At 31.0% G+C, this 12,463-nt stretch overlaps 1 protein-coding gene across 1 annotated transcript; it reads left to right on the forward strand.

Annotated features, from left to right (window-relative positions):
* Window positions 1-6,360: 6,360 nt before the first annotated feature.
* Window positions 6,361-8,591, forward strand: LOC107462473 (uncharacterized). Its single transcript, XM_016081067.3, has 5 exons — window positions 6,361-6,532; window positions 6,799-6,896; window positions 7,055-7,154; window positions 7,601-7,783; window positions 8,325-8,591. The coding sequence occupies exons 1-5, from the start codon at window positions 6,476-6,478 to the stop codon at window positions 8,445-8,447; spliced, it is 561 nt and encodes a 186-aa protein (XP_015936553.1). The 5' UTR covers window positions 6,361-6,475; the 3' UTR covers window positions 8,448-8,591.
* The last annotated feature ends 3,872 nt before the right edge of the window (window positions 8,592-12,463 follow it).

Here is a 12,463-nt window from a genome sequence, read left to right on the forward strand (position 1 = left end):
ATAATTGTTATTATTATTATATATTATTTAAAAAATTTTAAAATTGTAATAAGGACACTTGTCCCATATCCTACTACATAAATGGTAATCTCTGGTGGCCATTCTTTTTCTATGGCTATAGTGGCTAGAGCCATTGAATTTGTCTCAACTTGACGCTTGGAATAGTGGAATGTTTGTTGACCAAGTTTTATGACCTGTTAACAATCGAAAGGCATTCTAGGTACTAACTTGAAAATGTCACCACCACTCCTCCCCATGCTGCCAAAGACCCGACCCAACCCGCATAACACCCAGAACCTCAATCTTAGGACACGCATCCCTGACCGTCATGGCGACTTAGACCCCGCGACGGTGGTTTGGCTGGAGCTTCATCACTCGCCGCTTTTATTATCTGATTTATGCTCCTCGAATTTTGCTTTATTCGGTGTCGCCAAAGTTGCGCTCTCTATTACTTTGGTTTTACATAACTTGTAGTATTCATTCTCTTCTCTTTTTCGCGTTCTCTATTAATTTCAACGATTGGCGCAAAATACGATCACATGTCCCAGAGCTGGTTCCTAAAAGAGCGCCCCTTTCTGACCTGATTTACCTTAGGTTCGAGGTATCAACAATGCTGCTCCATGGCCACTACTCTCAGAAATGCAATCTCCATCATTCCCATCATTTGATCACTTCACCTTGTCCATTGCCATGCCCATTTTTCGTTCGTCATTGCCTATCCTTGTTCGAGACACTTCTTCCCTCTACCACGCTGGCCAGGTTCTCATTTAATTTGGGCCTAACCCGATTTTGCATGCTAAACTCTTCATACCACTGATGAATAATAAGAATACTTACATCCAATGATGTCAGGTGTTGCTCTTTCATTTGCTAGTCAAATTGTGGCCACCTGTAATCACTGCTTGCAAATCCATCAGAGTCATAGCCTACATAAATTTTTCTCTGTCTACATTATTGTTATATATACAAATTTTCGTTGTACAAACCATTATTATTTTTAAAACAATATTAGATCACTAATAAAATTTATTATTTTTAGTTAATTAGGATTTAATATTTAAATTTTAAATTTTAATAATATTAAAAATAAAATATTAGCAAAAATAACCAGCAAAGCAACACAACCACCCCATCCAGAGTACCATCAACCACCTTACCCCCTACTTTCTCCAGGTACCTCACGTGCAAACCCTTCAGTATCAAATATCAATTCTTCTTATATAAAAGTATGCATGACAATGAATAAAATAGAGTAGAATAAGGTAGAATTTAGAGCTAATTCTAATTTTAGTTTTATTTGTGGATCAAAATTTTTGTATAAATTTAATCTTATTTTATAGTTAAAAATATCTCAATTCTAATTTTACCTGTTCTTAACCCATGAATACCTTACCTTAGGACCAATTTGATACCGATGGATAAAGTGTATATTGCCGCTCCTATATAAAACACCAAACTCAATACACCCTCACCCATTTTATCAATCATCCTCACATACCACACCATAAACATATGACCAAAGTTCACGGTTCTCCATGCCCTCTTGGTCACCCTCCTCCTGGCTACATACACCCCCTCGCCACACATGATCAGCATCAGGAGGAGTTGTGTGACTGCAAGAGGAAAGTGGAAACCACAAACCTGGGATCCTGTGGGTCCTATCAGGCAGATAGAAGAACCAACAGGGGGGAAACCAAGACACGAGGCAGAGTTGTTGTAACGAGCTCGGTCGGTTCCAGAATAGCGACGCATGCATGTGCGCAGCGTGGCAGCGAATTTTTCACACCGAGGTGGAGAGGGTGATAATCAAGCCTCATGCAGTGCGACGTATATGGGCTTTGCTCCCACTTGTGGGTTTAGGGCCCCACGCACATGCCGACTCAGTGCCTGACACCTGTACTAGAGAGAAGTGTGGTCATAGCTTATAGTAAATTAAAGCTATCTATCACTCATTTAGGGATGACAAAACTCCTCGAGATGCGGGGATCCCTGTGGAGACTGTCCTGAATAGGGATCTGACTGTAGAGAATTTTTTCTGTGGGGATGGGGACGGGGGACAAAATTCTCCCGAGGTAGGCACGGGGACTCGAGCGGGAATCCCCGCCCCATCCCCGCTAATCCCCGAAGTTCATAAATTTACTAAATTGTCCTTAATAGTTTATTTTTCATATATATTTTTTAGTCATTTCACATGCATATATATATATATATATATAAACCCAAAACTCCTAATCCTCATTTGCATAACTCTTCTTCAATTCAGACATCCCTAACCTCTAATGTTGTCCATACTCCATCCAACCTCTTTGTAGCCATCCTCTTGCCGCTCTCCCTTCTCACCACATCGTCACACCTCACCGTACCATGATCATCACTGCGTCGTGCTCTCTATTTGCGGCGTTCCTTTCCGTAACTTTGTCGTCGTGTCCATTCTCCTCTCTGTTGCCACGTCTCCCACTTTGTCCACTTCTCTATCCTCTGGCTTGCCGTTGCATTCCTCCTCTGCGTCATTTTGAAAGAAGTCACCATCTTATTGTTTAGATTTTTTGTATAAAATCTTGTTATTTTTGCATAGAATGGATACTTACACCTCTATTCATATGGAAATTAATAATTAGTTAGAACTATCAGATAGATAAGGAAGGGGTCTCCATGAAAAATGGAGTCCTATGAAGAATGGAGATGGGGAGCAATATTCCCCCACAATAGAGAACGAGGGCGGGGATGAAAAAAAAATCTGAGGGCGAGAATGGAGAGCAGGGAAGCATTTTCCGCCCCACCCTCTCCCATTGACATCCCTACACTCATTAAGTATGGTTCGTAGTGATAATAGTAATAAGAATCATTATCATGGCTGTATAGATACATGGCTTACAAAAGTTTGTTTTATTTATTTATATTTCTACTTAGGAAAAAAAAAAATACGTGTGTGTGTCAAACAGTAATAAGTGAAATGAGTGATATTCATATCAAAGTGTGTTAGTGATAGGTTTTTTGTCTTCTATGCACGTGCTATATTCTTAATGAATGCTTGAAATTTATTAACTTTTTTTAACGAGAAATGTATATAAACTTGTTCAGAAATATTTTATGACTTTTCGAATTGAGGAATTATCGAAATAGAATTATAAATAATAGGTTTAAAATACAAAATAATTACCATGATTCCTGTATTTCAAGGTTTTAATATTCCAAATTTGTCATTTCTATGGTGGAGATCTATGTTTAAGGATTTCAATGTTCAAATTAGGATGTCTTAAAAGATATTAAGTTAAAGAGTATTTCGGTCATCTATGGTCTTTTAAATTTAGTTGATCTAAAATAATGAATTGTTCTTTTTATGACATATTAAATTCAATTTTTTTTATGAAAATAATTGTTACAATATATCGAATTATTCAATATTAAGTTGAATGATAAAAAATTATTATTCTCTTTTATACTTCTTATATTTAACGACTTTTTACAATTCGAGATAATTCTTAATCATCAGACTAAATATTTAAAATTTTAAATATGAGTAGATATGTCATATAAACGTGTACCAGTGGGATTTTTTTTTCTATGCTTAATTAAAGCTTGAAATTAATAACAAATTTTTGGTAAGAATGAATGAATTTTTTTAACGAGACGGAATTCAATTAGGAAGACGGTTCTTGTTTTTTTAGCAACAAGTTAGACTGGTTTGGATTCTAGCCCAGGTTCTGGAATGAGCTTTAGATGATTAGATCCAAGAACAAAAAGGCGTTTATTAGATCCAAAGCATTCCAAAAACGGAAGGGAAAAAAAAAAAGAACAGAACAGAACGTAGCAATTAGGATTTTTTTTCCGTTATAAAAAAAATATTTTCCAAAAAAATCATCTCAATTTTAATTTTTGAGATAAAATTTTTGTTTTTGACATTTACATTAAGATTTGGTTCGGTAAAACTTTTACTTTTTCGAAAATAGCTTATAAAAGTTATTTTTTAAAAGATAACTTTTTAAAAGCTGCAGCACCTTTGTGTTTGGTAAAATCAAATTAAAAATGACTTTTAATAAATATAAGTACCACAATTATGTTTGGTGAAACAATTTTTAAAAATTAAAAAAATTATAATAAATATATTTATAATGAAGAGTAATTTCTTTTTTCAAATTATTTAAAATTTGATATAATATTTTGAAATAAAATAATTTTAAAATAAAAAATTTATAATAAACATAAACATAATAAATAAACTTTTTATTTTTTAACTTTAAAATTTTATATAAATATCATAAAAATTTATTTTATCTTAAACATCATCACTAAAAATACTAAATTACTTAAATTACTATAACCTAATTTTTTTCACCAATCAAACTTGATGCTATATTATTTCGGATCATCTGTATAGGATAAATTAATTATTACTTGAAAGAAAACTAAGAGAAACAATGAACTGATAATATGATCCATGAATCAAATTTTGAAGTTCTAATTGAATCAATTAAAACTTTATTTTGATACTAACTCAAATTTTAGAGACTAATAATTTAAATATTTACATGATTTACTGTCTATACTAATATAAATAGAGTTATAATTAGTCAATAATAAAATTTGTATGAAATTCAATATTTTACCCGCCTGTATATATTGGCTCACCTGATCACAAAAAATGGGACATATATCTCAAGTAAACCACATTTATGATTATATATCTATATTTATATATGTATATATATGTTATTATAATTTTAAATAGTGTTCATGCAGTTAAGGTAGGAAAATTTTATGATTAGTTCTCATAAACCAAACCAAGTCTCCCTCTTCACGTTTCAATCAACAGAAAAAAACAAATAAACATAATAAATCTACTAAAAAAATACAAAAATAAGGCATGAAAAATAATATAAATAGATAGAAGTTCATACTTAATATGTGATAGAGATGTATTTATGTTGGAATTTATCAAGATTAGAGTGAAAATGAAAAATATATACAAATTATGTTAGAATTTGTGAATGTTAAGGTGAAAAATTAGAAATATATGAGGATTCTAATGGTAATATAATAGCAGAAAATATGTGCGGAAAAATAAATAAAATTTGGTGTTAATAATTAATAAAGATAATTTTGTATATTTATTATTATATAAGGTTATATTAAATTTTTTAAATTTCGATAAGTACAAGCCAACTTTGAAAAGCTCATTTTTAAGTGCTTTTAAAAGTACCCATAACTTTTTAAAAGCCACAAATATAAGCACTTGGACTTTTTAATTTATCAAATGCAAAATGAAGTGCTTGTACTTTTCAAAAGAACAAGCACCTCTTCAAAAAGCTTTACAAAATCCAACCTAAATTCACTGCTTGTACTTTTCAAAAGAACAAGCACATTTTTTAAAAGTTTTACCAAACCCAACCTAAGTTCACCGCACCCCCGATAAATCATATTATTTTAGAGTGTGGCAAACTTGATGTAAACAACAATAACAATAATAATGAAGTATTGTTTTACTAGATAGAGTCAACTATATTATTAATCTCTATCATATATCATATTTATAAAGACATTGTTTGTATGTAGATCTTATTTGATTACCTCATAGATAATCTTCTTAGATTTTTCTCTGTTTTTCTCTCTTTATCCATCTTCCATCTTATTTACTCTCTTAACTAGGTGTTCTTCTTCTCATATGTCCAAACCAGTTGAGACACAATTCTACCATATTTTTAACAGGTGTTACTCCAACCCTCTCTCTTATATATACGTTTCTTATTCTATCCAATCGCATATGAACATTCATTCATCTCAACATCTTCATCTCTACTACACTTAACTTATGTTTGTGCTCTTTTTTAGCCGTCCAATACTCTGTACCATAAAGCATAGCTGATAGTCGTGCAAAAAAAATTTAGACACTTTTTTGTTACATATAAGATCAAACGCACTTAGTCATTTTGACCAACATGCTTGGATGCTATGATTTACATCATGTTCAATCTCTCCATTATATTAGAATTTTTTTTTCGGTGATCGAACTTACATCTCATATATTCCGTCCTGTTGCGATTTATGTGCAAACCAAAAAAATTGTATCTCAAAAATTAAAATTGAGATATTTTCTTTAGAAATAAAAATTTTTTTATTAGACTTTGTTAGGTAAACAATAACTTTTATGAATAATATGAACAAAAAATTTTAAAATTGGTCAAATAAAATAAAAATATGCTACACTCCAAATTATTCACCTAAATTTTAATATTAAAATAACCATCCACACATCTAATAAATTGAACATTTAACGTATCAATCAATTGTTCATGTTTTTTAATATTTTGATTTTTACATATACTTTTCCTTTTTTATTTTATAAGAAAAAAATCCTAGCAATTGGCATAGCACAAAACTTTCTAGAAGCTTCGGAACCCAAGAGCAGATCGCAGGCATCAGCTTAGATCGCACATTCTCACAGTGACAGGCAAAAGAAGCTCGGCGAGGTTCTACAATGCCGCCCGTTGCTCCTCGATCCGGCGACTCCATATTCGCTAACCTCGAGCACATGGTAACTAATCTGTTAACTCCCAAAATATTATTCGTGTTAGTGTAACGGATTCTCAATTCATTCTTCTTCTTTTTTTTTCTCTTCTTCAATTTCTTGTAATGTGAAATGTTTCCTACGTTTTCTGCCTATCTTAGAATCAGGATCCGCTTTGAATTTCGTTGAATCACCGTTTTCGTTCGCCGGCGTCGTTTTCTGAATTCGCAAATTGCATTCATAATTTGCAGTTACAAGCGCTTAATTAATTGTTTACTATTTGTTTTGTGCAGAACGCGGAGCTATTTACACTGACATATGGTGCGATCGTGCGTCAATTGATTACCGATCTGGAAGAGGTTGACGAGGTTAACAAGCAGCTTGATCAAATGTGCAATTTCACATTTTCCTTTTTTCTTTCTTCTTTTTTAATTCTTAAGTAAATTTTCATTCCATATCTGAAAGAATTTGCATTACGTTGTGGTGTCTTATTCTGTCAGGATTTATTTTATTTTTATTTATTTATGTTTGGTTGACTGGGTGTTTCAGGGGATATAACATTGGGGTGCGTTTAATTGATGAGTTCTTAGCCAAATCTAACATATCAAGATGCGTTGATTTCAAAGAGACTGCTGAAGTGATTGCTAAGGTATCCTAGTGCTTGATATCTAGAATTTTGATCCTTATTCGTCCTTAAAACTAAACCTGACATCTGTAATCTTATGTCATTTACTTGATTCGCGGTAGTTTCATATTGTCACGCTTTCCCTTCAAGAATTTGATGGTTACTGGGATCATTGTTGTGTCGTTTATATTCTCTTTGTTTATTATCTGAAGTAAGTTTATTATATGAAGTCTTGAAAGGTTTGTGAAGTGGCCAAACTTAAATGTTTATATTATAACTTTGACCATTCGAAACTAACTATTAGTAGCATTTTTATTGGAATGAATTTTGTAAGTGGGGTATAACACATTGGCTTACTAAAACAATATATATCAATTGATTATATATCTAGAAAAGCATATTTACTTATTTAGTGAACAAGTTAAAGTTTTATTTTTTAAGTATCAACCTTAATAATACTTTTTATACAGGTTGGTTTCAAAATGTTCCTTGGTGTTACTGCTTCTGTGATTAACTGGGATGCTGATGGAACATCTTGTAGTATTGTGTTGGAGGACAATCCCTTGGTAGACTTCGTTGAACTTCCTGATAACTGTCAAGGGCTACACTATTGCAACATCTTAAGTGGCGTTGTTAGAGGAGCTTTAGAGATGGTGAGTCTCTATTCTTAATTTTTAACCTGAGAAACCTCCATATTCTAGCCAACTTTAGCTGGCATATGCAGTTAAAATCCATCACTGAACTGCATCTAGTTAAGTTGGGAAACAAGTAACTGACAGTAAGAAAGTTCATTCTCCTGGAGGAAAATGATGCATGACATGCAATTGGTAGTTTCCTTCTTTCTTAAGATGCATTTGGCAGCTGTAGCTGGACACAAATATAGAGATAAAAAGAGGTACAATGCGCCCTTAGACACATTTTCGGTTTTACTATTTTCTGTCATTCTATAAGGCAGAAACAGATGGGGGAAATCAAATTTCCTATTGAGAAAGTTTAGAAGACCAATACTTTTATTAAAATTTGGCCAGTACTTAACCAGCAAAAGAAAAATGAGTAATCTCACACTATTAAAAATACTAATGATGGCTAATTGATGGCTACAAATCACAAAATTTGCTGACTCCCTAGCACTCATCTTTTCTATTTATCAAATGTATTTATGTACTGTATAAATGATCAAATTTATAATTTCAGGTTTCAATGAAGACTGAGGTGACATGGGTCCGAGATATGCTCCGTGGAGATGAAGTGTATGAGTTGAATGTAAAACTTATCAAGCAAGTTCCAGAAGAGTATCCATACAAAGATGACGAGTAACATCTGAATTTTTTTTTAATACAATTTGATTCTTTTGTTATTTCAAGTTTCGGTTTTTTTTTTTCTTTTGGTGTATGCATGAGGAAACTTTATACACATTGTAATAAAAGTTTGAAGCATCGTAAGAGTGTTCTGATTTTACCATCCACAAGTTACACCAGTAAATTGCTCTGAGTATCTAAAGTTCCGTTTGGTTGATGTATAGAATGAGACATAGACACAAAGACATAGATACTAAAGACATAGACATAAAATATTTGTGTCTATGTATTATGTTTGGTAAAAATAATGAACAAGACACAAATATTTAAAAAAGTTTGAATTGCCCTTCATTTAACCACAAGATTTACCAACACCGCTACACACCCATCACCTCAAAGGCTACATGTCATAACCATTAAATTTTTATTTCTTTCCGTATTTTTTTTCTTTTAATATCATCTCAAATTATCATTTAAATATTAAATATATAAATTTTTTTAGAAAAAATAGAAAATCAAAGTCTGAAATTTATCAAAGATTAATTAAATTCAAATAAATAAAAAATTAAATGTATAATTTTTTTTAAGAAAACAGAAAAATAAATTTGGTTGTAGATTTTAAAGGAGAAAGTAAAAAAAAAAAAGAAATATTTGAGGAGATAAGAGGATAAATTTTGAAAATTTACAAATTGAATAAGGGTAAAAGAGTAAAAAAATAGTGTCTCACAAGTTGTGTCTCAGTGTCTCATTAAATTGGAAGTACACTAAATTAGTGTCTCCGTGTCCATCTGTGTCTTCCTGTGTCTATCAAAAATTTGTGTCTCATCAAACCAAACAGCAGATATGTGTCACCGTGTCCATGTCTTATTGAGACATGGACATCAACCAAACACTACCTAAGATCACGAGATAATCTTTTGACTAGATTTTCGTTATAATGTGTGTTGAGATTTCAAAAACAAAAATGATTATTGAGCAACCGGGACAAACTATCTGATGCTAAAATCTTACATAGTTGCATCCATCACCCGTTCCAACCGTCAGTAGAAGTGTTGAACCATGAATCGACAACAAATCCAGTTGATCCATTTCAAAAACCATCTAGTTCAAGAATCGGTTGACAACTAGAAAACTGGTCGAGAACCATGAATCGACAACAAATCCGGTTGGTCAATATAAAAAGCATCTAGTTCAAGAATCGGTTGATAAATGGATAACTGGTTGATAGGAGCGGAGCTAGGTTGGTCAATATAAAAAAGCATCTAGTTCAAGAATCGGTTGATAAATGGATAACTGGTTGACATGGACGGAGCTAGATTAAATTTTAGGTAGAGGCCAAATAAAAATGTACAGTTTACAAAGAATAAAATAAAAAATTTTAAAGGAGGCCAACTAAAATTTATATATAACTTGTAAGAAAAACTTGATGATTAGGAGAGGCAATTGCACTCCTGTTGCTGGTTGAGAACATGCGAATTTGAACAATTCGAACCGAACTGGTTTTTAAGTTAGGACAAAAACTTCGTTTTGTATTCCAAAAAATAAAAAATAAACAAAAGAATGACGAAAAGAAAATCCTAAATCATTAAATCATCCATTCTTTTATTCCAGCTGCAGGTTTCATGTTTCATTGCTTCCACCCAACTGCCGCAAGTCCCACTCATTGTCATCTCCTTTCCACCGTCATCATTGGGGCTGGCGCCTTCTGGTCAGCATTGAGACTCTTTCTAGTCACTGTCATTGCCTTAGTTCCGGTTGGTCCTCTCTTTGATCCCTTGTGTTGCTCATTGTTGCTTATTGTTGCTGTCGTATTGTTGAATTTTTCCGCTATTGAATTTTTCACTTGTTGATCGTTACATTAATACATGAATAAAAAAGCAATGGGCTCAAGAAAATAACAAAAATATTATTGGTACACTAAAATAGTTAGCTCATTCGTCTACGGTTAGCGATAAATTTTTAAATGAAACTCAGATTTATGATAAATTAGTCTTTGACTCTTTGGCCTGTTAGGCTAGGGAATACTGTGAACAACCAAAAATAAAAATTAGTCATTACAATGTATTTGTGTATAAATATATATGTAATTTAATTTATTTTTAATTTATATTTATATTTTAATATATATTTTATACTGATAACTAATTTTAATAGTTGATTTTAGTATAAACTTAGCATAATTGAAAAACTAAAAATGGTAAAAGCACACAATTTCTATGTTAAGAAATTATATTTTAAGTGTTGGAACTAATAATGTACTTCAGATCAAAATTGGTCACTCGCATGCATAGATTTGAGGAATTCAGACCCCCAAAGCAAGGGTAATTAATATTTTCAACAGTGTTGTATTTTTCATTAGTCTTTTTAAGATTCAGAATATATTTATATTTTTATATGTTTATGTATAATTTTATATATTATTTTATTATAAATCAATTATTATAATAGCCATAACAATTCCATGACTTGTTCGATTTACAAAACCTTAGCTGTAACATGTAGTTTTAAATTGTTTTGATTGGTTATGGCATAACTGTTTTCCAAACACTGTGTTATCGTAGTTCTGCTAAAAGGGCCTCTTCTGAATTATTATGTTTTTGCTTCACAAAAAAATCTACTAAAAAAACTAACAAATAACAAAAGAAAAATCGGTATTTTGAGTTTGGAGGATATCCTATCAAATGATAGGGTTCATATAGTGTGGTTAAAAAGAGTGCTTTTAGGGTTTGTTTGGATGTTGGAAAGAAAATGGAAGGAAAGAAAATAAGAGGAAAGAAAATGAGAGGAAAGAAAATGGAAAGAAAAGTTGAGTTATTTGTGTGTTGTTTGGATGAATAGAAAATAGATGGAAAGAAAATAGAGAAAAAATTTTCTTTTGTTTGGATGGAAAAAAAAGTGAAAAGAAAGAAAATCATAATAGTATAAAATTACGTTAATACCCTTATTATAAAATAAAGTATAAATATTTTTATTTATTCATATTTTATTATATTTTATAAATATTATAAAATATTATAATTTTATATATTTGATTTAAATTATTTATCTAATACATATAATGTTTAAATATAAATTTCTATTATAATAATATATTAAAACTAAATTTATATTAATATTTATCAATAATAATATAACTAAGAGTAATATTAGAAATACAAAACTATAACACTTTTTATCTTGTTTTCTTGCTTGTGATGGAAAGAAAATTTTTTTAGTAGACCCACACAAAAAAAAATTTTCTTCTTATTTTTTTTTTTTGATAACCAAACAAAGAAAATATCATTTTTCATCCATTTTCTTTTCATTTATTTTTCATCAAATCAAACATAGTGTAAATCTATTATTATGTATTTGTATCTAAATATATATATTATTTAATTAATTTTTAATATATATTTTATATAAATAACTGATTTTTATGTAAACCTTATATCACTGTATTAACTTTTATTTGAGCACAAATTTCTCATTCTATTGTTGTTTTCAACAAGACCAATGTAAAAAATGGATAATGTAGGTGAAATAAGTTCCAGTTGTGTTAAAAAGAATAATAAAAATTACTAAAAAAATTGTAAATTTAAAATTTAAACAATATACATCTAAAATCCATATTAATGTTATGTTTTTGGTATTTATTGATGAATATTCGTAAAGCATTTTTATTTTTATCCACAACCATTGCCGTCTAACTCTAACCTGGGTTTCCCGCCTCGGCCCACTGCCACCAGTTGGCCGCTTGAAGATGCAACAAAGCCATCACTTCAATCAGGTAGTCGTCAGTAGTCACTAGTCACCTCACTCTTCGAGATGGACCACCACTTCACTACCCACCACCAATTTCATTGCATTGTGTCTGGCAAGATTTCAAGCTCAGTTACCGCGCCAGTCATGTGCATTGCCAAATTACCTGTGATCTTTGTAATTCAATTTTTTTATTAAATATATCATAAAATCACTTCTATTCAAAATTTAGATTAATATAAAAAAATATATAAATAATTATATCTGTAACATATTTTTTATATAATAATATTT

Source organism: Arachis duranensis, chromosome 8 (genome assembly GCF_000817695.3).
Source record: "Arachis duranensis cultivar V14167 chromosome 8, aradu.V14167.gnm2.J7QH, whole genome shotgun sequence".
Lineage (NCBI taxonomy): Eukaryota > Viridiplantae > Streptophyta > Magnoliopsida > Fabales > Fabaceae > Arachis > Arachis duranensis.